General features: G+C 39.8%; 1 protein-coding gene across 4 annotated transcripts in view; it reads right to left on the bottom strand.

The window, feature by feature from the left end:
• ubap2a (ubiquitin associated protein 2a) overlaps positions 1-22,438 on the bottom strand; it is a 79,240-nt gene that overhangs the window by 30,414 nt on the left and 26,388 nt on the right. For 3 of the 4 annotated variants that reach the window (XM_061932378.1, XM_061932379.1, XM_061932382.1), the window contains 11 exons: positions 20,043-20,129; positions 19,909-19,972; positions 19,739-19,836; positions 17,868-17,926; positions 17,689-17,759; positions 11,239-11,431; positions 10,881-11,154; positions 10,500-10,804; positions 7,085-7,311; positions 1,001-1,280; positions 585-624 (listed from right to left, as the gene is read on the bottom strand). In XM_061932378.1, coding sequence (XP_061788362.1) covers positions 585-624; positions 1,001-1,280; positions 7,085-7,311; positions 10,500-10,804; positions 10,881-11,154; positions 11,239-11,431; positions 17,689-17,759; positions 17,868-17,926; positions 19,739-19,836; positions 19,909-19,972; positions 20,043-20,129 — 1,698 coding nt within the window. The remainder of the gene's footprint in view (positions 1-584; positions 625-1,000; positions 1,281-7,084; positions 7,312-10,499; positions 10,805-10,880; positions 11,155-11,238; positions 11,432-17,688; positions 17,760-17,867; positions 17,927-19,738; positions 19,837-19,908; positions 19,973-20,042; positions 20,130-22,438) is intronic. The other variant, XM_061932380.1, reaches the window with a different exon arrangement.

Genomic DNA, 22,438 nt, shown 5'->3' with positions numbered 1-22,438 from the left:
TCGACTCCATGCCACGCCGCATTAACGCAGTAATTGAGGCAAAAGGAGCTCCAACCAAGTATTGAGTATTGTACATGCTCATATTTTTCATTTTCATACTTTTCAGTTGGCCAACATTTCTAAAAATCCCTTTTTTGTATTAGCCTTAAGTAATATTCTAATTTTGTGACACACGGAATTTTGGATTTTCATTTGTTGCCACTTCAAATCATCAAAATTAAATGAAATAAACATTTGAATGCATCAGTCTGTGTGCAATGAATAAATATAATGTACAAGTTACACCTTTTGAATGCAATTACTGAAATAAATCAAGTTTTTCAAAATATTCTAATTTACTGGCTTTTACCTGTATAGGCCAAGGGTCCAAAATGGGTATTGTATTGAAGTGAAAAAGTTGTATTGGAACACCCCAGAATGACGTGAAATACAGTATATGGTCATTTCCAGGAATTTAAAAAAAAAAGGATTTTATACATTTTATCTGTCAAGGCTCGACACCTTCCCTCAAAAAATGTATATAAATATACCTTGAATTCACCAGAAACTGTCATATAACACAGAATATAGCCAAGCATACTTACTGTCTAAAGCTGTAGAGGTCCTAACTCCATTCAGACCATTCTAGTGAGGAAAACATTTGACATGTTTACTTAGCTTAAAGCTGCTGTATGTCACCGGCTCAAAATACAATATTTAAACCAAAAGTGGATTAAAAGAACTGACTGTACAAAAGCATGCATACAATTTGACTGAGCTTGAACATACAAAATCAGCCTCAGAGGAACGATCAACAATTTGTTACGCTGGGATATATTTAATATTAGCTAACATTCGCAGCTAATCTTTGCCAAATTGTCTGACAGCAAACCTAACTAATGTGCGTGTGTGGGTTTCATGCCTGCAGCGCGTTCCAAAGTGAGCACATATCACTGACATACAGCAGCTCTACCACATGCCGAATTGAATGTAAAACTTCAGTTTTTCCATTTGGACTCACCATAACTGGCCCAGTGGTTTCTTTGCTCTGGGAGAAAGAGAGTCGAGTGTGGGGAGGCATGGGCCCGTCAAAGCTTCCTCCCACTGCAGAGAAGGGGGAGGCCGAGGGTACAGAGCACGAGGAGGTGGTGGATGTGGTGAGTGACAATGAGGCCGAGCTGGCCGTCCCTAATGAAGAGGCCGTGAGACTGGGGAGTGCCGCCGAGGAAGAGTGATACGCCGGCTCCGACGAGGAGAGAGGAAGAGGGAGGTCGACCGAGAGAGGGCTCCCCAGCGACTCACTAGAAGAGAAATACAATCAATTCTCGACATAAACAATCAACATAACATGAATGAAAAGGAGCAGAAAAAAGGATAAACTTATAATATCTGCACCCTATTTTAAGAGTTTGGATGTTCAACTCAGAAAACTTATAATTATTCTTAAAAGGAGCCATATGTAATAATTTCATCATCAAGTCATCATTAAATGTCCCTGATATGTCAAAAGGCATTAATAAATCATGTTCTTTTCCAATACCTTTATAACTGATAACAGTAGTTCAGTCGGGATATTGCTCATTTCCAAATTAGATTTACAGCCCCGAAATCTTGTTATTGTTTTCATTTCGATGTCCCGCCCTCCACCGTTTGACCAATTAGAAAGTCAGTGAGTGTGTCACATCCGGGTTGCCAGTTACGCAGCGCCATCTTCGTCGAGCTACTGCCACTGGTAAAGTTACTAAACATGTCAGATCTTAGTAAATCTAAAACTTACAATTCTCAATTTATTCATGACAAAGCCAGGAACAAAACGAGGATGCCTTTGAAAGATGGAGACGATTGAAGGCCAAACTTGCTAATTTCCTCCTTGATAGGTAGGTCAGGCATTTACGTTTGTGGACTACATGTACCAAGTTATATGGCAATCTGAAACGTTTGAGTTAAAGTTAAAGTACCAATGATTGTCACACACACACACACACACAATGTGTGGTGAAATTTGTCCTCTTCATTTGACCCATCCCCTTGTTCACCCCCTGGGAGGTGAGGGGAGCAGTGAGAAGCAGCAGTGGCCGTGCCTGGGAATCATTTTTGGTGATTTAACCCCCAATTCTAACCCTTGATGCTGAGTGCCAAGCAGGGAGGTAATGGCTCCCATTTTTATAGTCTTTAGTATGACCGGGGTTTGAACTCACAACCTACTGATCTCAGGGCTGACACTCTAACCCAGTGGTTCTTAACCTTGTTGGAGGTACCGAACCCCACCAGTTTCATATGCGCATTCCCCGAACCCTTCTTTAGTGAAAAATAAAATGTTGTTTTTTTTTCAAATTCAAGACAAAGTTATATGTTTTTGGTAAAACTTTAGTATGGGGAACATATTCTAAGTAACAAAGACATAATTTAGAGTTTTTTGGACACTAGGTCAACATATTCTAAGTAACAAAGACTTAATTTAGAGTTATTTGGTTAGGGTTAGAGGGTTAGGGCCAGGGTTAATAATAATGACAAGTTAAGAGCCAATATCTTACTAATTTGCATGTTAATAAGCAACTAATTAATGGTGAATATGTTCCACATACTAAAGTGTTACCATGTTTTTTTACTGGTGCACAAAATGAAGCGTGCATGAACATCACCTTGTTCAAACAACAAAAGCAACACAGTGCATAAACTCACAACAAATTACACACCTGCAAATCAGTCTGACTTCTGCTGTTGCCGTATCCGTAATACGCCAAGAGGGAGAAGTTTTTATTTACACGATGAGTCGGGTGTGTTTTGACCTCCGCCGAACCCCTGAGCCTGACTCACCGAAAACCTAGGGTTCGATCGAACCCAGGTTAAGAACCACTGGTCTAGCTACTGCCACTGGTAAAGTTACTAAACATGTCAGATCATAGTAAATCTAAAAGTTACCATTCTCAACTTATTCATGACAAAGCCAGGAACAAAACGAGGATTTGTAATCGGGGATGCCTTTGAAAGATGGAGACCAATGAAGGCCAAACTTGCTAATTTCCTCCTTGATAAGTAAGTCAGGTATTTATGTTTGTGGACTACATGTACCACGTTATATGGCAATATAACGTTTGAGACAGTAGCCTATAGCCATACCTTGGTAAAATGTGTCCTCTTTAGTTTTGGGGGCACATTAGGCTGCTAAGCATGTGTAGCCGGATCGAGTCTGCGTTGTGTACCGTATTCATACCTGCCAACTTTTGAAATCAGAAAAACCTAGTAGCCAGGGTCCAAGGGCCGCAGGCCCCGGTAGGTCCAGGACAAAGTCCTGGTGGGGGGTTCAGGCTTCGCCCCCCGACGCAAAATGATTATTAGCATTCAGACAGGTTAAAATGTTGCTAAAACCATCACTTTTCTATCAGTCACAGTGACTTTTCAAAACAAAAATATTACAGCAAAAATCATATGGGTTGATTGACATGTTTATTCTGTAAGCTAACTTCAATAGTTTGAAATTATTTTGACAGTTAATGCCAGTTATCCTGTCAACCTTTCACAAGACTTCAATTTGTTCATTGAAAGTATAAACACTTTTTACAGTAAACAAATGGTAAAACAGTACTAAACAATTCCATTAAAAAAAAAAATTGGTGTCATTATTAACTTTCTGTCCAAGCTTGTATAATCTACTGCCTTGTTCAATTGTAAAAAATATTCTGTGCCTAAAATTCACATTTCTATCACAATTATCATACTGTAAACATGGTAAGCTAACTTCATTAAAATTAATAGTCCTGTCAATAGCATGGAATTACAATTCAAATGTAGTTTTTTTGTAAGCCTTTCAAAAGAATTCAAAATATGAAAAATTAATGAAAATTAATTTAAGCCATCAGACACTTGAAAAGTGGCACATCACATCTCTAATGTAATCATTTGAACTTTTCAACAGAAATAGCACTGCAAAAATATTAAGGACATACTTCTGTATTTTGGTAGTTATGCTGTCAACATTTAACACGATTTCTTCAACTTGGACTTGAAAGCATAAATAGTATAAACACTTTTAACAGTATAACAGTACTAAACAATTCCAATAGATAACATTGGTGTCATTACCTTTTTGTGGCTAAAATCCAAATGTATTCTATCAGATTGATCATACTGCAAAAATGATATGGTAACTTTATGATAAGTTTACTTGAAGTGGCATGAAACACTGAAAGTGATTGTTCCTATAACCCCTTTGTTTTAAATGTTTTATGCCACTTCAAGTTGTCAAAGACGTGCTGTGAAATACAGCCGACAGGATTGCGCACCAAACACGAAGCAAGGCCAAAGTGCATGCATGGTGCAGGAGAACAAAGGACTTCTTTCATTTAAGGTTTGTGATAAACCATCAAACTCATTCGTTAAAAGGACTCTATAGTAATATAAAGCAAGTTTTTCTGGACATTATCATGCAAGAAAAGTTTATTTTTGGGACCGCGATCACCGCGTAATGATTTTTAAAGGTTGCATTACAAACATTTAACTGTCCCATGTGATCAGCCAGTGCGATTGGAAGTCCATGCTCAATTATTGCCTCCGTAAATAAAACTTCGGCATTTATCACATCCAAAGAATCTGTTTGGGCGACGAAAAACGTTGAAAGTTTTCCACTTGTATCGCTAGCAACGGCATTAGACTTGTGTTTTTTTGTCCCAACATGGTCTTTTACATGGCTAATTCCTCCGTGTCCGATCGAAAAATCTTGTCTGCACAAGGTGCAATTCGCGTAGTTTTCACCCTTTTTTTTTTTATTAATGAAAAACCGTATTTTTTATCACTGCAACCGTAACCCGGAATAGGTTGATGAAAACCATACGAATTACGGGAAAACCGGAGTAGTTGGCAGGTATGTGTATTGCGTGTGTTGCTGGGGAGACAAGGGGATGATACGGCTACACATGCTCTACTTATTTTCACCAGTATAACCATTGCTAGTGTTGGTTGTAGTTGGTTTTAGTCTTTGTTTTCTGATAGTATTGACAATAACCATATGATTGCCATTTGTTGTGATATTGTACGCAGGCATGATGCACTTCCTCCTGAAAACAGCCAAAATTCTGTGTAAAATGTGTTGGTTAAAGATTTGTTATTTACAAAACGTTTGTCTATTCAGCTATTATGGTCCCAGCACCTCAACCCCTCGTAAGAGGCAGTGGAAGTTTGAAGTTCCTTGGAGTAGCCCAAAACTTCACAATACTAGTAAGCACAGGTAATAATAAGTTTTAATTGCTAAAGTCTTATTTCAGGAAATCTTACAAAGACAATTTTGCTCATTACAAGCAAAACCAACTACCGGTAGTACAAGCAAAAATAACTTGAAATGAGCAAAAAACAACAAGTCAAAATTGCCTTGGTAAGATTTCTTGAAATAAGAAATTCACAATTAAAACTTATTACAAGCTATACTTACTAGTATTGTGAAGCTTTGTGTCTAAGGCTGAAACGACGCGTCGACATAGTCGACGTCATCGGTTACGTAAATACGTCGACGCCGTTTTTGTGCGTCGGCGCGTCGCATATTTACGTCACTCTACTTTACTGTCATGGCGGAGCGCAAAGCAGACGATGCGAGCGAGGGGAAAAAAGCACGCCAAAAGTCGTCAAAAGTGTGGGAGTATTTCAATAAACGGCCTAATAATGTTGTTGTATGCACACTGTGTCGAGCGGAAATGGCCTATCATAGCAGCACAACGGCTATGAACGAACATTTGAAAAGAAAACACCCGACAGCGTTCTTGCCATCACCATCAACAAGTCAATCGTCCGCGTGCGTTTACGTTGTCATTATTACACAAAAACATGAATGTGTCATTTGTATCTGCGTTGTAAATTCATAAACTAAAGCACCGTTTCGCTCTGAGAGGCGCGTTTGGCGTGCCTGTTCAGTGTTTACAAAGACGCGCTCCTCTTTAACGCTGTGGAGAGGCGGCGGCGGCGAGCGAGCGGCGAGGCGGGGCGCGCCGGGAGCGACGCCGCAATCGTGCCCAGGTGCGCGATCCGCGCGATCCGCGCAGTTGGAAGAGAAAAGACTTTGTGTCAAATTAAAAGATTGTAAACCTGGCAAAGCCGTCTGGCGTTCAGTCTGTCGGTCCTGAAAGAACCCCACGGCACAAGACGTGTCACAAACGCTAACGTTAATTAGTTGTGCAAATACCTTTTACAACATTAACAGTTACATATACTATGTACAAACGAACAATTAACTTTCACTTTAATCATACTATCATTGTTGTTTTATTAAGCAAAATAAGCAATACTTTTACTTTTGTTGAAATGTTTACACTGTACACTTTTTTGTATTGGATGTTTAGCTTTATTTTTGCACATTTTAGCAAATAAGCAATACTTTTACTTTTGTTGAAATGTTTACACTTGTTACAGAATATTTCCGTTTTGCACTTTTTTGTATTGGATGTTTATCTTTATTTTTGCACATTTTAAAGCAAAATAAGCAATACTTTTACTTTTGAAATGCTTATACTATTCCAGAATATTAAGATTTGCACTGGATGTTTACTTTTATATTTGCACATTAAAAAGCAAATAAGCTACTTTTAATTTTGTTAAATGTTAAAAGTTTTAAATGTTTACATTGTTACAGAATATTTTGTCATGTTGTTGTCAATGTTGACTGAGTGGCCATACTTTTTTTTTTGTAAATAAAAGCCATGCCTTTTGAAAAAACTGGCCTACATTTATTTTTCCTCTTCATTTTAAATAAATAAAAAAAAATCGGTAAAAGGACAAATAATCTATAGATTAATCGAAAAAATAATCTATAGATTAACCGATTAATCGAAAAAAATAATCTATAGATTAATCGATAGAAAAATAATCGTTAGCTGCAGCCCTATTTGTGTCTAATAATAAACTTGTGATGCTTAAAAGTAAAACAAATTTTCCTAAAACAAGTTCTTATGTCTCATTGAAAAATGACTATTCAGGGGATTGTGACTTGTATTAAGTTTGTTTGGATATTTTGACTATAAATAAGAAATATATTACTTGATGAGATTGAGAGTTTTTCCAGTGAAATTTTCATCATTTTTGAAATTTCAAAATCAATAAATGTCAAGAGATCCTTCTGTACCTGAGCGGTTTGGAGTACATGCTGGTCTGGCTCTGCGTCCCTGGTCCTGATGCAGGTGGCACCAGGCCAGGTGCCGAAGAGGAATCCCTGGATGGTGCGCTGCCAGAGCCGTCCACAACTCCGAACTCAGGCAGAGCAGATTCAGAGCCAAAGTCGAGCGCTCCAAACTGAAGGTTAAGACCGGGGAGATCCGTAGAGCCGGGCATCTCTACCGCAGTGGCGGGAATCTGTCACACATGGACAATGTGTTTGGACAAGGCTCGCATTTTCTGTACTGCTTGTTCTAATTAGGGCGGGGGACTTTCCAATTAACTGTACATGCATGTTTTTTAGATGTGAGAAGAAGCCAAAGGGAAAAGTCATGTACACACAAGGAGAAAATGCTAACCTTACACAGAGATGCTCCTACATATACTGACTTGTGCAAATGTATAGTTCTTCAATAGGGCTGCAGCGACTATTCAATCAGAAAAAGGCTTCGATTTATAGTTTGATTGTAGATCTTAAAATTGAGAAAATCCAGACCTAAACTTATGTGAACATTCTAGAGGTGGGAATCCTTGGGCATCTCACGATTTGATTCCAATTCTTGGGGTAACAATTAGTACAGATATTTTTTGTAATATAAACAATAATAAAATCTTTTCAAAACAGGTTACAGGTTATAAAAGCTCCTGTTGGCTGCTGACATGACTTGTATGTGTAGTGCGGGCCTCAAAAATGTATTTAAAAAATTACTTTCTAAATGTTATTGACAAAAATTACAGAATGTTGATGAATTGAATAAAATAGAGCAACGCCAACCCAATCCTAGCTTTACAATAATTAGGATAGACATTTACAAAGCAATTGAGAAGGCACACAAACACAATTTAAAAAAAGAAAAAGAAACAAAAATTCATAAAAGCAACAGTATCAAAAATAATAACAATACAGAAAATTGTTGTTTAATGTTTTAAATAAAAAAATGTGTTACAAAAAAATGCGCTAAAAAATTATGTATAGTTTTAAAATTAATTTTATTTTTCAAATTGATTCCCAAAAATTATGAATCAATTTAGAATCGTAATGAATAAAAATCGCGACTTGGACATGAATCGGTTTTTTTTTTCAGCACCCTTCATAGCACCAGCTGCAAGATGAGAGTGGTGGTGTGTGGTTGTCATGATCTACATTATGTGGCAGCAAACACAGGATTTGTATTCCATTTTATTAATGCACACGGGTTAAAACTGCAATTTCAATGCTGATGATGTGTATTTATCAAAAACAAACAAATAGAAAAATGTTTGTTTTTCAAATATTTTCCCTAAAATACACTTGTTGGCTATTAAATGATGTATTCCATTACTTGATTAATCAAATAAAATAATCGATAGATTACTCAATTATTAAAATAATTGAGAGCTGCAGCCCTATTCCTTAATGTAACTTGTTAAACACATCTGAAACATTCAACTCAGGGGTGCCCATTACGTCCATCGCGAGCTAGCGGTCAATGGTGGAGAGTGTGTCAGTCCATCGCCTGCCAGGCATTCAAAAATAAACCTAAAAATGAGCGATCATCAATCTTTACTAAGACGTCACTTGATTGACATTCACGGCACCCGAGGGTCTTGTGAGATGACGCTGGCTGCTGCCAGATCATTATTAAGAAAAAATGACCGCCAGGAAGGCGAGAAACACTTTTTATTTCAACTGACTCTCGCCCAGTTCCTGCCGTCAAAACTCTAAAGACCGACCGCACAGGTCCTGTCTTCACAATAAAAGCGCTAACAAAATAAGAGTGTCGGAATGCTGGCGCACACAAGCTAGCAAGGTACGGAGTTTTCCGCCAATGTATTTCTTGTAAAGTGAGTAAAAAGGAGTATGGAAGCTGGACAAATAAGATGCCAAAAAACAACCACTTTCATGTGGTATTGAACAGAAAGGAGGACTTTTTTTCTCCTCCATTGTAAAATGTGGAGGTTATCATCACTACTGTGTGATTCCAATCAATGCAAGTCATCACAATCATACCAACTTATATTCTTGTCTTCATGAAAGAAAGGAATCTATATGTGTTAAACATGCTTGTATTATCATTAAACACCTTTAACTTGTCAACAAAAATGTCTCTTTCATAAATAAATAAATATAAATATGAATGAAGTAGATCCCCTCCACTTGGTCAATTGAAAAGTAGCTCGTCTACAGAAAAAGTGTGGCCACCCCTGACATATAGGGTAGCAACTCCTGACTGTGAGGCCGACATGCTAACCAACTGGACACCTTATGTCTGTGAAATTCATGGAGAAACTACAAGAGGTATTGTAGATCACTGAGCAAAAGTTTTAGAACGCCATTGGGATTATTGTTTTAGCGATGCATAATGAACATATGTACCTAAAATGGAGCTCACTAAAGTGCAGAATTCTAGCAAGAAAATGTCATTCTGGGGGGTGACCAATTCCATTAAAGCTAGGGGTGTAACGGTACACAAAATTTTCGGTTCGGTACGTACCTCGGTTTGGAGGTCACGGTTCGGTTCATTTTCGGTGCAGTAAGAAAACAACAAAATATACGTTTTTGGGTTATTTATTTACCAAATTTGCAAAATCTTCCACCAAAAATATTTTTCTTAGTGTAATATTTGATGTGAAGTAATGGGAACCTTGGATAGGTCAATAATTCATAATAACATTGATTTTGATTCAATATTATGTTTTGAGCAACGACAGTTTGAAAGAAAAAAAACAGCTTTGTTTTATTAACAACTTTTTCTAAATTACATTTCACCTTTAAGCTTTTTTATTTCACTTTTGTTATGTTTTTGTTTATTTTAATAGTATTTTTAGAATGTGCCGTGGGCCTTTAAAACATTAGCCGTGGGCCACAAATGGCCTCCGGGGCACACTTTTGACACCCCTGCTATAGATAATAAAAAATTAAATGTGATAATTCTATGGATAAAAAGCAGAGCCTGGCGACGCATGCGCGTTTATCATAACTCTCTCTCTCTCTCTGTCTCTGCCCCTCCCTCACCAATGCTGCTGCGCGCACTATTTGTTTTGTTTTTAACCCCTTCTTAACCTTGAACGTACATTGAAAATACACGCAACCCTAACTCAAAATGCCGGACATTTGAGGCATTTAAGAAACTCCGCCCTGACAGCTCCGCAAAAGAGGACATGTCCGGTGAAAAGAGGATGTATGGTCAGTCTATCGTAGCCCGTTAGCTGCTAGCATGCCGTGTGTTGTGCCTCGGTGTGCATTGTTTACACAACGTGCGGAAAGGTACTTAATATGTCCATGTGGAAACTCATTCGGTACACCTACGAACCGAACCGAAACCCCCGTACCGAAACGGTTCAATACAAATACCCTAATTAAAGCCAAAATGATATGGTGGAAATACCAGCACAACAGCCTCTACCTTCGAAGTTGGAGGTATCCTTCGTTTCTGGCCTTTTAGCTGTGCTCGCTGCTGCTGTGGTGTGCCGCAGCCCTGAGCTTCCAGCCCTGCACCTGGGGCTGGATGTTTGGCACCAGCAGCCGCCGTCACCGGGCCCGCTTGTGTCGACGTGCCGCTGTGCTGAGAAGCAGAGGAGACGGATGCAGGGGGCGCTTGTTGTTGCGATTGGGGACTGGGCTGACGTGCCAGAGGCAGTGAGGGGCCCGTGTGCCTCTGAATGAGCTGGCTCAGCACTAGTGAAGGTTCTGGCTGGAGGCCAAACTCACCTACACATATGCCAAAACTCATGAGCATGTACGTAGAAGACACACTGGTCTATTTCTGCCTGAAATGAATACTTACGGCTGAACTGTGAGGACAGTGAGGTGGTGTTAGATTCGGGCACCTTCATGTCCCAGCTGGAGGAGGAGGAGGGCGGAGGTACAGGTGCTCCCAGGGCTGGCAGACGACCACTTGAATGGTTTCCTCCCTGGGTGCTGGCGAGAGGAGCCACTTGGGATGATGGCAGAGGACCCAAGCCAGGGCCCTTCAGCTGTTCCAGTATCTGAGCTCCGGCACTTGGCGCGGACCTCTTGGCTTGGCCCAGGTCTCCGAATCCCGCTCCCAGGACTGACGACTGGCAGGAAGAAGAAGCAATCTTTCTGATCATCTGCATTAAAAGTTATCAATAAGAGAAGAAGGACATTTGTAATTATTTTACCAAAGCAGCGTGAGCATAGCTGGTGCCACTGGTGGTGTTGCGGCTGGGAGGGGGCTGCTGATGTTGCTGCTGGGGCGGCTGGTGGTGGTGAGAGTTAGTGAAGACCAGACTCTGCGGGGAGGAGGAGGAGGAAGAGGCGGGTGCTTCTCTGCCTCCGACCACAGGCTTCTGCAGCAGGGAGGCGAGGTCCAGACTGCAAAACAACAACAATGTATTCAAGTACAACCTCAAATTAGGAACCCTTTTTGTACACACTTTCTGACTTAACGAGCTACAGAAATTAACAATATTTGTTTGTGCAAACCTTGGCTCAGTGTATGAACAATTCACCCACCCATTGAGTGCCTTGAAGTGCAGCCATTTTGTGCCCGGCAGCACAGACATTGTGGGCAGGCTGATAGCTCTCAGTGCTCATCCATTAGGTGTTTCCATGACCACTAAATATGCGCAGAACCTAAATATCGCAATAAGTACATACCTGCCAACTTTTGAAATCAGAAAAACCTAGTAGCCAGGGTCCAAGGGCCGCAGGCCCCGGTAGGTCCAGGACAAAGTCCTGGTGGGGGGTTCAGGGCTTCGCCCCCCGACGCAAAATGATTATTAGCATTCAGACAGGTTAAAATGTTGCTAAAACCATCACTTTTCTATCAGTCACAGTGACTTTTCAAAACAAAAATATTACAGCAAAAATCATATGGGTTGATTGACATGTTTATTCTGTAAGCTAACTTCAATAGTTTGAAATTATTTTGACAGTTAATGCCAGTTATCCTGTCAACCTTTCACAAGACTTCAATTTGTTAATTGAAAGTATAAACAGTATAAACACTTTTTACAGTAAACAAATGGTAAAACAGTACTAAACAATTCCATTAAAAAAAAATTGGTGTCATTATTAACTTTCTGTCCAAGCTTGTATAATCTACTGCCTTGTTCAATTGTAAAAAATATTCTGTGCCTAAAATTCACATTTCTATCACAATTACCATACTGTAAACATGGTAAGCTAACTTCATTAAAATTAATAGTCCTGTCAATAGCATGGAATTACAATTCAAATGTAGTTTTTTTGTAAGCCTTTCAAAAGAATTCAAAATATGAAAAATTAATGAAAATTAATTTAAGCCATCAGACACTTGAAAAGTGGCACATCACATCTCTAATGTAATCATTTGAACTTTTCAACAGAAATAGCACTGCAAAAATATTAAGGACATACTTCTGTATTTTGGTGGTTATGCTGTCAACATTTAACAAGATTTCTTCAACTTGGACTTGAAAGCATAAATAGTATAAACACTTTTAACAGTATAACAGTACTAAACAATTCCAATAGATAACATTGGTGTCATTACCTTTTTGTGGCTAAAATCCAAATTTATTCTATCAGATTGATCATACTGCAAAAATGATATGGTAACTTTATGATAACTTTACTTGAAGTGGCATAAAACACTGAAAGTGATTGTTCCTATAACCCCTTTGTTTCAAATGTTTGTTCCACTTGTGGCAGTCGGGCACCAGCATACCGTCTTTGACAATTTGAAGTGGCATAAAACACTGAAAGTGATTGTTCCTATAACCCCTTTGTTTTAAATGTTTTATGCCACTTCAAGTTGTCAAAGACGTGCTGTGAAATACAGCCGACAGGATTGCGCACCAAACACGAAGCAAGGCCAAAGCGCATGCATGGTGCAGGAGAACAAAGGACTTCTTTCATTTAAGGTTTGTGATAAACCATCAAACTCATTCGTTAAAAGGACTCTATAGTAATATAAAGTGAGTTTTTCTGGACATTATCATGCAAGAAAAGTTTATTTTTGGGACCGCGATCACCGCGTAATGATTTTTAAAGGTTGCATTACAAACATTTAACTGTCCCATGTGATCAGCCAGTGCGATTGGAAGTCCATGCTCAATTATTGCCTCCGTAAATAAAACTTCGGCATTTATCACATCCAAAGAATCTGTTTGGGCGACGAAAAACGTTGAAAGTTTTCCACTTGTATCGCTAGCAACGGCATTAGACTTGTGTTTTTTTGTCCCAACGTGGTCTTTTACATCGCTAATTCCTCCGTGTCCGATCGAAAAATCTTGTCTGCACAAGGTGCAATTCGCGTAGTTTTCACCCTTTTTTTTTTTTAATTAATGAAAAACCGTATTTTTTATCACTGCAACCGTAACCCGGAATAGGTTGATGAAAACCGTACTAATTACGGGAAAACCGGAGTAGTTGGCAGGTATGTAAGTAAATGGTAATGGAAACACCCGTATTTCGAAAAACCTCTCAAATATCGCTCTCATGAGGTGGATTTTCCAGACATATTATAGCAGTGGTTCTTAACCTTGTTGGAGGTACCGAACCCCACCAGTTTCATATGCGCATTCACCGAACCCTTCTTTAGTGAAAGTTCTTTAAATTCAAGACAAAGTTATATGTTTTTGGTAACACTTTAGTATGGGGAACATATTCTAAGTAACAAAGACTTCATTTAGAGTTATTTGGACACTAGAGGAACATATTCTAAGTACCGGTACCGTATTTTCCGCACTATTAGCCGCACCTAAAAACCACAAATTTACTCAAAAGCTGACAGTGCGGCTTATAACCCGGTGCGCTTTATATATGGATTAATATTAAGATTCATTTTCATAAAGTTTCGGTCTCGCAACTACGGTAAACAGCCACCATCTTTTTTCCCCGTAGAAGAGGAAGTGCTTCTTCTTCTACGCAAGCAACCGCCAAGGTAAGCACCCGCCCCCATAGAACAGGAAGCGCTTCTTCTTCTACTGTAAGCAACCACCCGCCCGCGTAGAAGAAGAAGAAGCGCGCGGATATTACGTTTCATTTCCTTTGTGTGTTTACATCTGTAAAGACCACAAAATGGCTCCTACTAAGCGACAGGGATCCGGTTCATGAAAAGACGCAATCTCTCCATCCGCACACGGACTACTATTTCACAGCAACTGCCTAAAGACTTTCAAGAAAAGCTGGCTACTTTCCGTGCATATTGTAAAAACAAGATAGCTGAAAAAAAGATCCGGCCAGAGAACATTATCAACATGGACGAGGTTCCACTGACTTTTGATATTCCTGTGGACCGCACTGTGGATACAACGGGAGCACGTACGGTGAATATTCGCACCACAGGGAATGAGAAGTCATCCTTCACTGTGGTTCTAGCTTGCCATGCTAATGGCCAGAAACTTCCACCCATGGTGATATGCAAAAGGAAGACCTTGCCAAAAGAGACCTTTCCAGCCGGCGTCATCATAAAAGCTAACTCGAAGGGATGGATGGATGAAGAAAAGATGAGCGAGTGGTTAAGGGAAGTTTACGCGAAGAGGCCGGGTGGCTTTTTTCACGCAGCTCCGTCCATGTTGATATACGACTCCATGCGCGCCCACATCACGCTGGTTTTTAATATAATATTAAAGTTTGACTGACCTATCTGACTGTTTTTTTGACATTCCTTTAGCGCAGTTAGATGCGGCTTATAACACGGGGCGGCTTATAAGTGGACAAAGTTTTGAAATATGCCGTTCATTGAAGGCGCGGCTTATAACCCAGGGCGCCTTATGGTGCGGAAAATACGGTAACAAATACTTAATTTAGAGTTATTTGGTTAGGGTTAGAGGGTTAGGGCCAGGGTTATCGGGTCAGGCTTATAATAAAACCATGCCGAATAAGGCATTAATAAGTACTTAATAATGACTAGTTAAGAGCCAATATGTTACTAATTTGCATGTTAATAAGCAACTAATTAATGGTGAATATGTTCCTCACACTAAAGTGTCACCATGTTTTTTTACTGGTGCACAAAATGAAGCGTGCATGAACATCACCTTGTTCAAACAACAAAACCTACACAGTGCATACACTCACAACAAATTACACACCTGCAAATCAGTGTGACTTCTGCTGTTGCCGTATCCGTAATACGCCGATAGGGAGAAGTTTTTATTTACACGATGAGTCGGGTGTGTCTTGACCTCCGCCAAACCCCTGAACCTGACTCACCGAACCCCTAGGGTTCCATCGAACCCAGGTTAAGAACCACTGTATTATAGGTACCATACATACCATACCAACTTTATTTATAATGCCCTTTGAAAACAACCACAATTGAAAAACAAAGGACTGTACACCACAAACAAGTAAACACACAAAAAGCAGAGAAATACAAGCAAAGGACAAACTAAAATATATAATTTAAAACAGAGGTAAAATACATATACGGTACAGGTAAAAGCCAGTAAATTAGAATATTTTGAAAAACTTGATTTATTTCAGTAATTGCATTCAAAAGGTGTAACTTGTACATTATATTTATTCATTGCACACAGACTGATGCATTCAAATGTTTATTTCATTTAATTTTGATGATTTGAAGTGGCAACAAATGAAAATCCAAAATTCCGTGTGTCACAAAATTAGAATATTACTTAAGGCTAATACAAAAAAGGGATTTTTAGAAATGTTGGCCAACTGAAAAGTATGAAAATGAAAAATATGAGCATGTACAATACTCAATACTTGGTTGGAGCTCCTTTTGCCTCAATTACTGCGTTAATGCGGCGTGGCATGGAGTCGATGAGTTTCTGGCACTGCTCAGGTGTTATGAGAGCCCAGGTTGCTCTGATAGTGGCCTTCAACTCTTCTGCGTTTTTGGGTCTGGCATTCTGCATCTTCCTTTTCACAATACCCCACAGATTTTCTATGGGGCTAAGGTCAGGGGAGTTGGCGGGCCAATTTAGAACAGAAATACCATGGTCCGTAAACCAGGCACGGGTAGATTTTGCGCTGTGTGCAGGCGCCAAGTCCTGTTGGAACTTGAAATCTCCATCTCCATAGAGCAGGTCAGCAGCAGGAAGCATGAAGTGCTCTAAAACTTGCTGGTAGACGGCTGCGTTGACCCTGGATCTCAGGAAACAGAGTGGACCGACACCAGCAGATGACATGGCACCCCAAACCATCACTGATGGTGGAAACTTTACACTAGACTTCAGGCAACGTGGATCCTGTGCCTCTCCTGTCTTCCTCCAGACTCTGGGACCTCGATTTCCAAAGGAAATGCAAAATTTGCATGGTTGGGTGATGGTTTGGGGTGCCATGTCATCTGCTGGTGTCGGTCCACTCTGTTTCCTGAGATCCAGGGTCAACGCAGCCGTCTACCAGCAAGTTTTAGAGCACTTCATGCTTCCTGCTGCTGACCTGCTCTATGGAGATGGAGATTTCAAGTTCCAACAGGACTTGGCGCCTGCACACAGCGCAAAATCTACCCGTGCCTGGTTTACGGACCATGGTATTTCTGTTCTAAATTGGCCCGCCAACTCCCCTGACCTTAGCCCCATAGAAAATCTGTGGGGTATTGTGAAAAGGAAGATGCAGAATGCCAGACCCAAAAACGCAGAAGAGTTGAAGGCCACTATCATAGCAACCTGGGCTCTTATAACACCTGAGCAGTGCCAGAAACTCATCGACTCCATGCCACGCCGCATTAACGCAGTAATTGAGGCAAAAGGAGCTCCAACCAACTATTGAGTATTGTACATGCTCATATTTTTCATTTTCATACTTTTCAGTTGGCCAACATTTCTAAAAATCCCTTTTTTGTATTAGCCTTAAGTAATATTCTAATTTTGTGACACACGGAATTTTGGATTTTCATTTGTTGCCACTTCAAATCATCAAAATTAAATGAAATAAACATTTGAATGCATCAGTCTGTGTGCAATGAATAAATATAATGTACAAGTTACACCTTTTGAATGCAATTACTGAAATAAATCAAGTTTTTCAAAATATTCTAATTTACTGGCTTTTACCTGTATATGCACATACAATACAATACAATACAAAGAGTTACAGTAAGTATAGAAATGTGTTGCAAAAGCATGATGGAAACACTTGCAATTACAGGGGGAGTTAATTCTACAGGTAAATAAACGCGCTCAGCAGCTGAGAGTGAAGCACAAAGTAAGACATTTTTCTTCCTGTTTGAAGCGAGAGACAAACAAACGTGAGACGAACATGTCTGTCACTCAAATGCCGGTGACGACGAAGGAAAAAAAAAACTTAGCCTCTTGCTGTTATTTACTGCACTAATTAAAACCTTGATGTCGATTCGATTTACATTAATTGTGCAGCCCGAGTTCAAAGTGTACAAAATGTTATCAAAATATGGACTTTTGTAGCGCCTGGAACCCTTTATTCTTGTTTACATTCTTTTTTTATGGAGAAATTTGCTTTCACGATACAAACTTTCATCAAAATATGGACTTTTATGGAGCCTGGAAGCCATCATTCATGTTTATACTGTTTCTAGTTGAGAAATTTGCATCAGTATACAAATGTTTCTATTTAGGAACAATTACGTTTGTCAATCTAGGTTCCACTGTAATAGTTTTCAAGACAATTCAAATGTGTCATTTCTGTGTTTCATTCACCTCTGCCCAGGAGTGATGTGGTTTTCAGCAGTAGGCGCACATGAAGAAGTGAACACTTTGGTCTCCGAGAGCTGCACGAGAAAACAAATACACAAAAGGTCAACGTGCTGTTACAAGTACACACACACACACACACAAACATTATCCTTTTAGTTGCATGCTTGAAAGGCACAACTCACACTAACATCCTCACTCCAGTCCTCAGATCCATAGTCTTCAATGGGGTTCTTCCAGTTAGCTAAAGAACAGTTGCACACATTTGCATTAAAAAAAATTCCGCTTTTTGCATCATGCACACTAGGGTTGTCCCGGTACCAAAATGTATTTCCATACTTTTCTAAATAAAGGGGACCACAAAAAAATGGCATTATTGGATTTAATTTAACAAAACAATCTTAGGGTACATTAAACATATGTTTCTTATTGCAATTTAGTCCTTGAATAAAATAGTGAACATACTAGACAACTTGTCTTTTAGTAGTAAGTAAACAAACAAAGACTCCTAATTAGTCTGCTGACGTATGCAGTAACATATTGTGTCATTCATACACCTATTATTTTGTACACATTATGAGGGACAAACTGTAAAAATGGATTATTCATCTACTTGTTCATTTACTGTTAATATCTGCTTATTTTCTGTTTCAACATGTTCTATCTACACTTCTGTTAAAATGTAATAATCACTTATTCTGCTCTTCTTTGATACTTGACATTAGTTTTGGATGATACCACACATTTAGGTATGGATGTGATACCAAGTACCGTATTTTCCGCACTATAAGGCGCACCTAAAAACCACAAATTTTCTCAAAAGCTGACAGTGCGCCTTATAACCCGGTGCGCTTTATATATGGATTAATATTAAGATTCATTTTCATAAAGTTTCGGTCTCGCAACTTCGGTAAACAGCCGCCATCTTTTTTCCCGGTAGAACAGGAAGCGCTTCTTCTTCTACGCAAGCAACCGCCAAGGTAAGCACCCGCCCCCATAGAACAGGATGCTCTTCTTCTTCTACTGTAAGCAACCACCCGCCCGCGTAGAAGAAGAAAAAGCGTGCGGATATTACCGTACGTTTCATTTCCTTTGTGTGTTTACATCTGTAAAGACCACAAAATGGCTCCTACTAAGCGACAGGGATCTGGTTCATGAAAAGACGCAATCTCTCCATCCGCACACGGATTACTATTTCACAGCAACTGATATTCCTGTGAACCGCACTGTGGATACAACGGGAGCACGTACGGTGAATATTCGCACCACAGGGAATGAGAAGTCATCCTTCACTGTGGTTCTAGCTTGCCATGCTAATGGCCAGAAACTTCCACCCATGGTGATATTCAAAAGGAAGACCTTGCCAAAAGAGACCTTTCCAGCCGGCGTCATCATAAAAGCTAACTCAAAGGGATGGATGAAGAAAAGATGAGCGAGTGGTTAAGGTAAGTTTAAGTTTACGCGAAGAGGCCGGGTGGCTTTTTTCACGCAGCTTCGTCCATGTTGATATACGACTCCATGCGCGCCCACATCACGCTGGTTTTAATATATTATTAAAGTTTGACTGACCTATTTGACTGTTTTTTTGACATTCATTTAGCGCAGTTAGATGCGGCTTACAACACGGGGCGTCTTATAGGTGGACAAAGTTTTGAAATATGCCGTTCATTGAAGGCGCGGCTTATAACCCAGGGCGCCTTATGGTGCGGAAAATACGGTAGTTACAGGATCATACATTGGTCATATTCAAAGTCCTCATGTGTCCAGGGACGTATTTACTGACTTTATAAACATAATATACATTTTAGTTTTATATTTAGTAAAGATTTAGTGATGCTAAAAAAATATATCGATGTAATCATAGTAGTATCGACTAGATACGCTCCTGTACTTGGTATCATTACAGTGGATGTCAGGTGTCGATCCACTCTAGGCATTTGTTTTCTTCTTTTTTTTTTTAAACGGTACAGAGTATAGTACTGAATATGATTCATTAGTATCGCGGTACTATACTAGTACCGGTATACCGTACAACCCTACTGCACACAAAACTAACCCGTTTCATCTGAATTGTTGTTAGCCGCTGTGTCCCAAGCCTCACTCTGTGTGGTCGCCGTCCTTGCCTCTGAGGTATAGTCTGCAGGGTTGAAGGTCCTGGAAAAAAGAAAATCAGGTAAAGAGCTGGCTGAATGCGACTGCAGTGGATGGATGAGCCACAATACAGACCCCATTCCCTGGGCTGAAAATCTGCTCGCTGTTGGTGCTCTTCCTCTGCCTCGACCAGCAGACACTGTGTGAAGTTCACACAAACTTCAACACCCACTTATTGGATGAGACACTTTTTTTCACACCAATCTCACCCCTGCCACCTTTCGTCCTCCGCCCTCGATCGGAACTTCGGTCCACCGGGGTCACCTCTACGCCATTTTCCTCTGAACGAACTGCGCCTGGTGCGAACACACACAAATGTAGACGTTGCACTCAGTACGTGTCCATGCACTAAATTAGTCCCACTACTCAAATCGCTCTAATTCAGCCTGTTGGCATCCCATAGAAACACCCTTAAACCGATCGTGTTCGGTTTTTTGAAAAGTCAGACTAACACACCTCGATTATGCGATTGGAAACAAGATCTCTCGAGGAGGGCAGGGGGTGCGGCAGGCGAGGACCCTTAGTACCGTATTTTTCGGAGTATAAGTTGCTCCGGAGTATAAGTCGCACCGGCCGAAAATGCATAATAAAGAATGAAAAAAAAAACATATATAAGTCGCACTGGAGTATAAGTCGCATTTTTGGGGGAAATGTATTTGATAAAAGCCAACAGCAAGAATAGACATTTGAAAGGCAATTTAAAATTAAAGCTGCAAGCAGCATTGGTCGGGCCCGCATATTTGGCAGTTGCTAGTCCTAAATGTCCCAATACTTTTGTCCAGTGATAGTCATAAGTGTCCCAATACTTTTGTCTACTTTTAGTCTGAAGTGTCCCAAGACTTTTGTCTAGTGTACCTACCTTGTCTGCATTGTGTGGGCACGTTGGTGCTTCCTGCTTTTAAGCAGCCATCTTAAAAAAACAGCAGCGCAGCAGCATCAGCGCAGCGGGTCTTTGAAGGGTCATAAAATCAAAACCGGAGCAGGTATTACAACGCTGTTCTGTTATTTTATACACAAGGGTTTAATCTCTCTCCTGTGTTAGTTTGAAGCCGAAACGACAAACGCGCTCAGAGGAGATAGTTTTTGAAGGAAGGTGACTGGTTTTTACAAAAAAATTTGTTTTGAAGGGGGATTAGCAAACTTCCTGTTCATTTTTGCTGGGGGTTGTCAATTTATGAAATGTAGGTCTAAGTGAGACCTACATAGAGGTTTTTGTTTCATGTCTCTCCGACCTTCCCAGTGGGAGTTACAGGCAGTTTTGTCAGTTTTTTCATCCGAGGAGCAGTTTTTTGTGCGTTTCATTAAAAAATTGCGCTAGAGCACAATTTTGAGATTTGGGGTTAGGTTTTTTTATTAGATCGCAATTTGTGCCAGTCCTGATGTGTGTGTTCAGTTCGGTGAGTTTTGAAGCATGTTAAGGGGGTCAAATTACAGCTCAAAGAGGCAAAAGTGACTGTTTTTAGTACTTTTTTGTCTTGAAGAGGGAATTGCCAACTTCCTGTTGATTTCTGCCCGATGATATACAATTATGAAAACTAGGTCTAAGTCAGACCTACATACAGGTTTTTGTTTCATGTCTCTCCGATCTTCCTAGTGGGAGATATAGGCAGTCTAGTTTTTTTTTTTCCTAGGGGGCGCTAGAGCGCAATTTGGAGTTTTGGGGGTTCGTTTTTTTTTAAAAAAGGTAATTTTTGCAGGTCCTGATGTGTGGGTCAAATATGGTGAGTTTTGAAGCATGTTAAGTGGGTCAAATTACAGTTTAATGTGGCGGCGGAAGAATAAAGAATAAAGAATAAAACCTTTAAAAATTCAATAGGTCCTTATGTCCCATTGCATAAGGACCTATTGCAATGGGCCATGCGGGCCCTAATAAATAAAGAATAGTGAACAACAGGCTGAATAAGTGTACGTTATATGAGGCATAAATAACCAACTGGTATGTTAACGTAACATATTATGGTAAGAGTCATTCAAATAACTATAACATATAGAACATGCTATACGTTTACCAAACAATCTAATCGCTAAATCCCATGAAATCTTATACGTCTAGTCTCTTACGTGAATGAGATCAATAAAATTATTTGATATTTTTCGGTAATGTGTTAATAATTTCACGCATAAGTCACTCCTGAGTATAAGTCGCACCCCCGGACAAAAAACTGACTTATAGTCCGAAAAATACGGTATTGCGCCTCAAGGGGCGGGGAACCACCCGGAAGCAGATAGCATTCAATAAAAACCTAGCAACAATTGTTATAAAGAGGAGATTGTTTATTTGCTTCACAAATTAAAAAAACAGAACATTTTGAAGTGCATCGAAGGTAGAAAAAAAGAAAGATTTATTTTGGAACGTAGCTAAGGAAATATAGAATGCCGGCTTAATTCGGACTCCCGAACAAAATACGAATGATGTGAAATAGAATGAAGCGAGTATATTAAAGGGGAATAATAAAGAGTACACAAACCTCTTCACGCTGCATTTGTGCAAGCCAACTGATTCACTTTCCGCACAACTGGCAAGACAGTCCACAACAGCCACAGATGCCCAGTGTGACGTCATGTAGGTCAACCAGAAAATAAATTAATTAACCGCGCTAAACGG

This window comes from Nerophis lumbriciformis, linkage group LG38, assembly GCF_033978685.3.
Source record: "Nerophis lumbriciformis linkage group LG38, RoL_Nlum_v2.1, whole genome shotgun sequence".
In the NCBI taxonomy this organism is placed as follows: domain Eukaryota; kingdom Metazoa; phylum Chordata; class Actinopteri; order Syngnathiformes; family Syngnathidae; genus Nerophis; species Nerophis lumbriciformis.
This window is presented reverse-complemented; position numbering and strand designations above follow the sequence as displayed.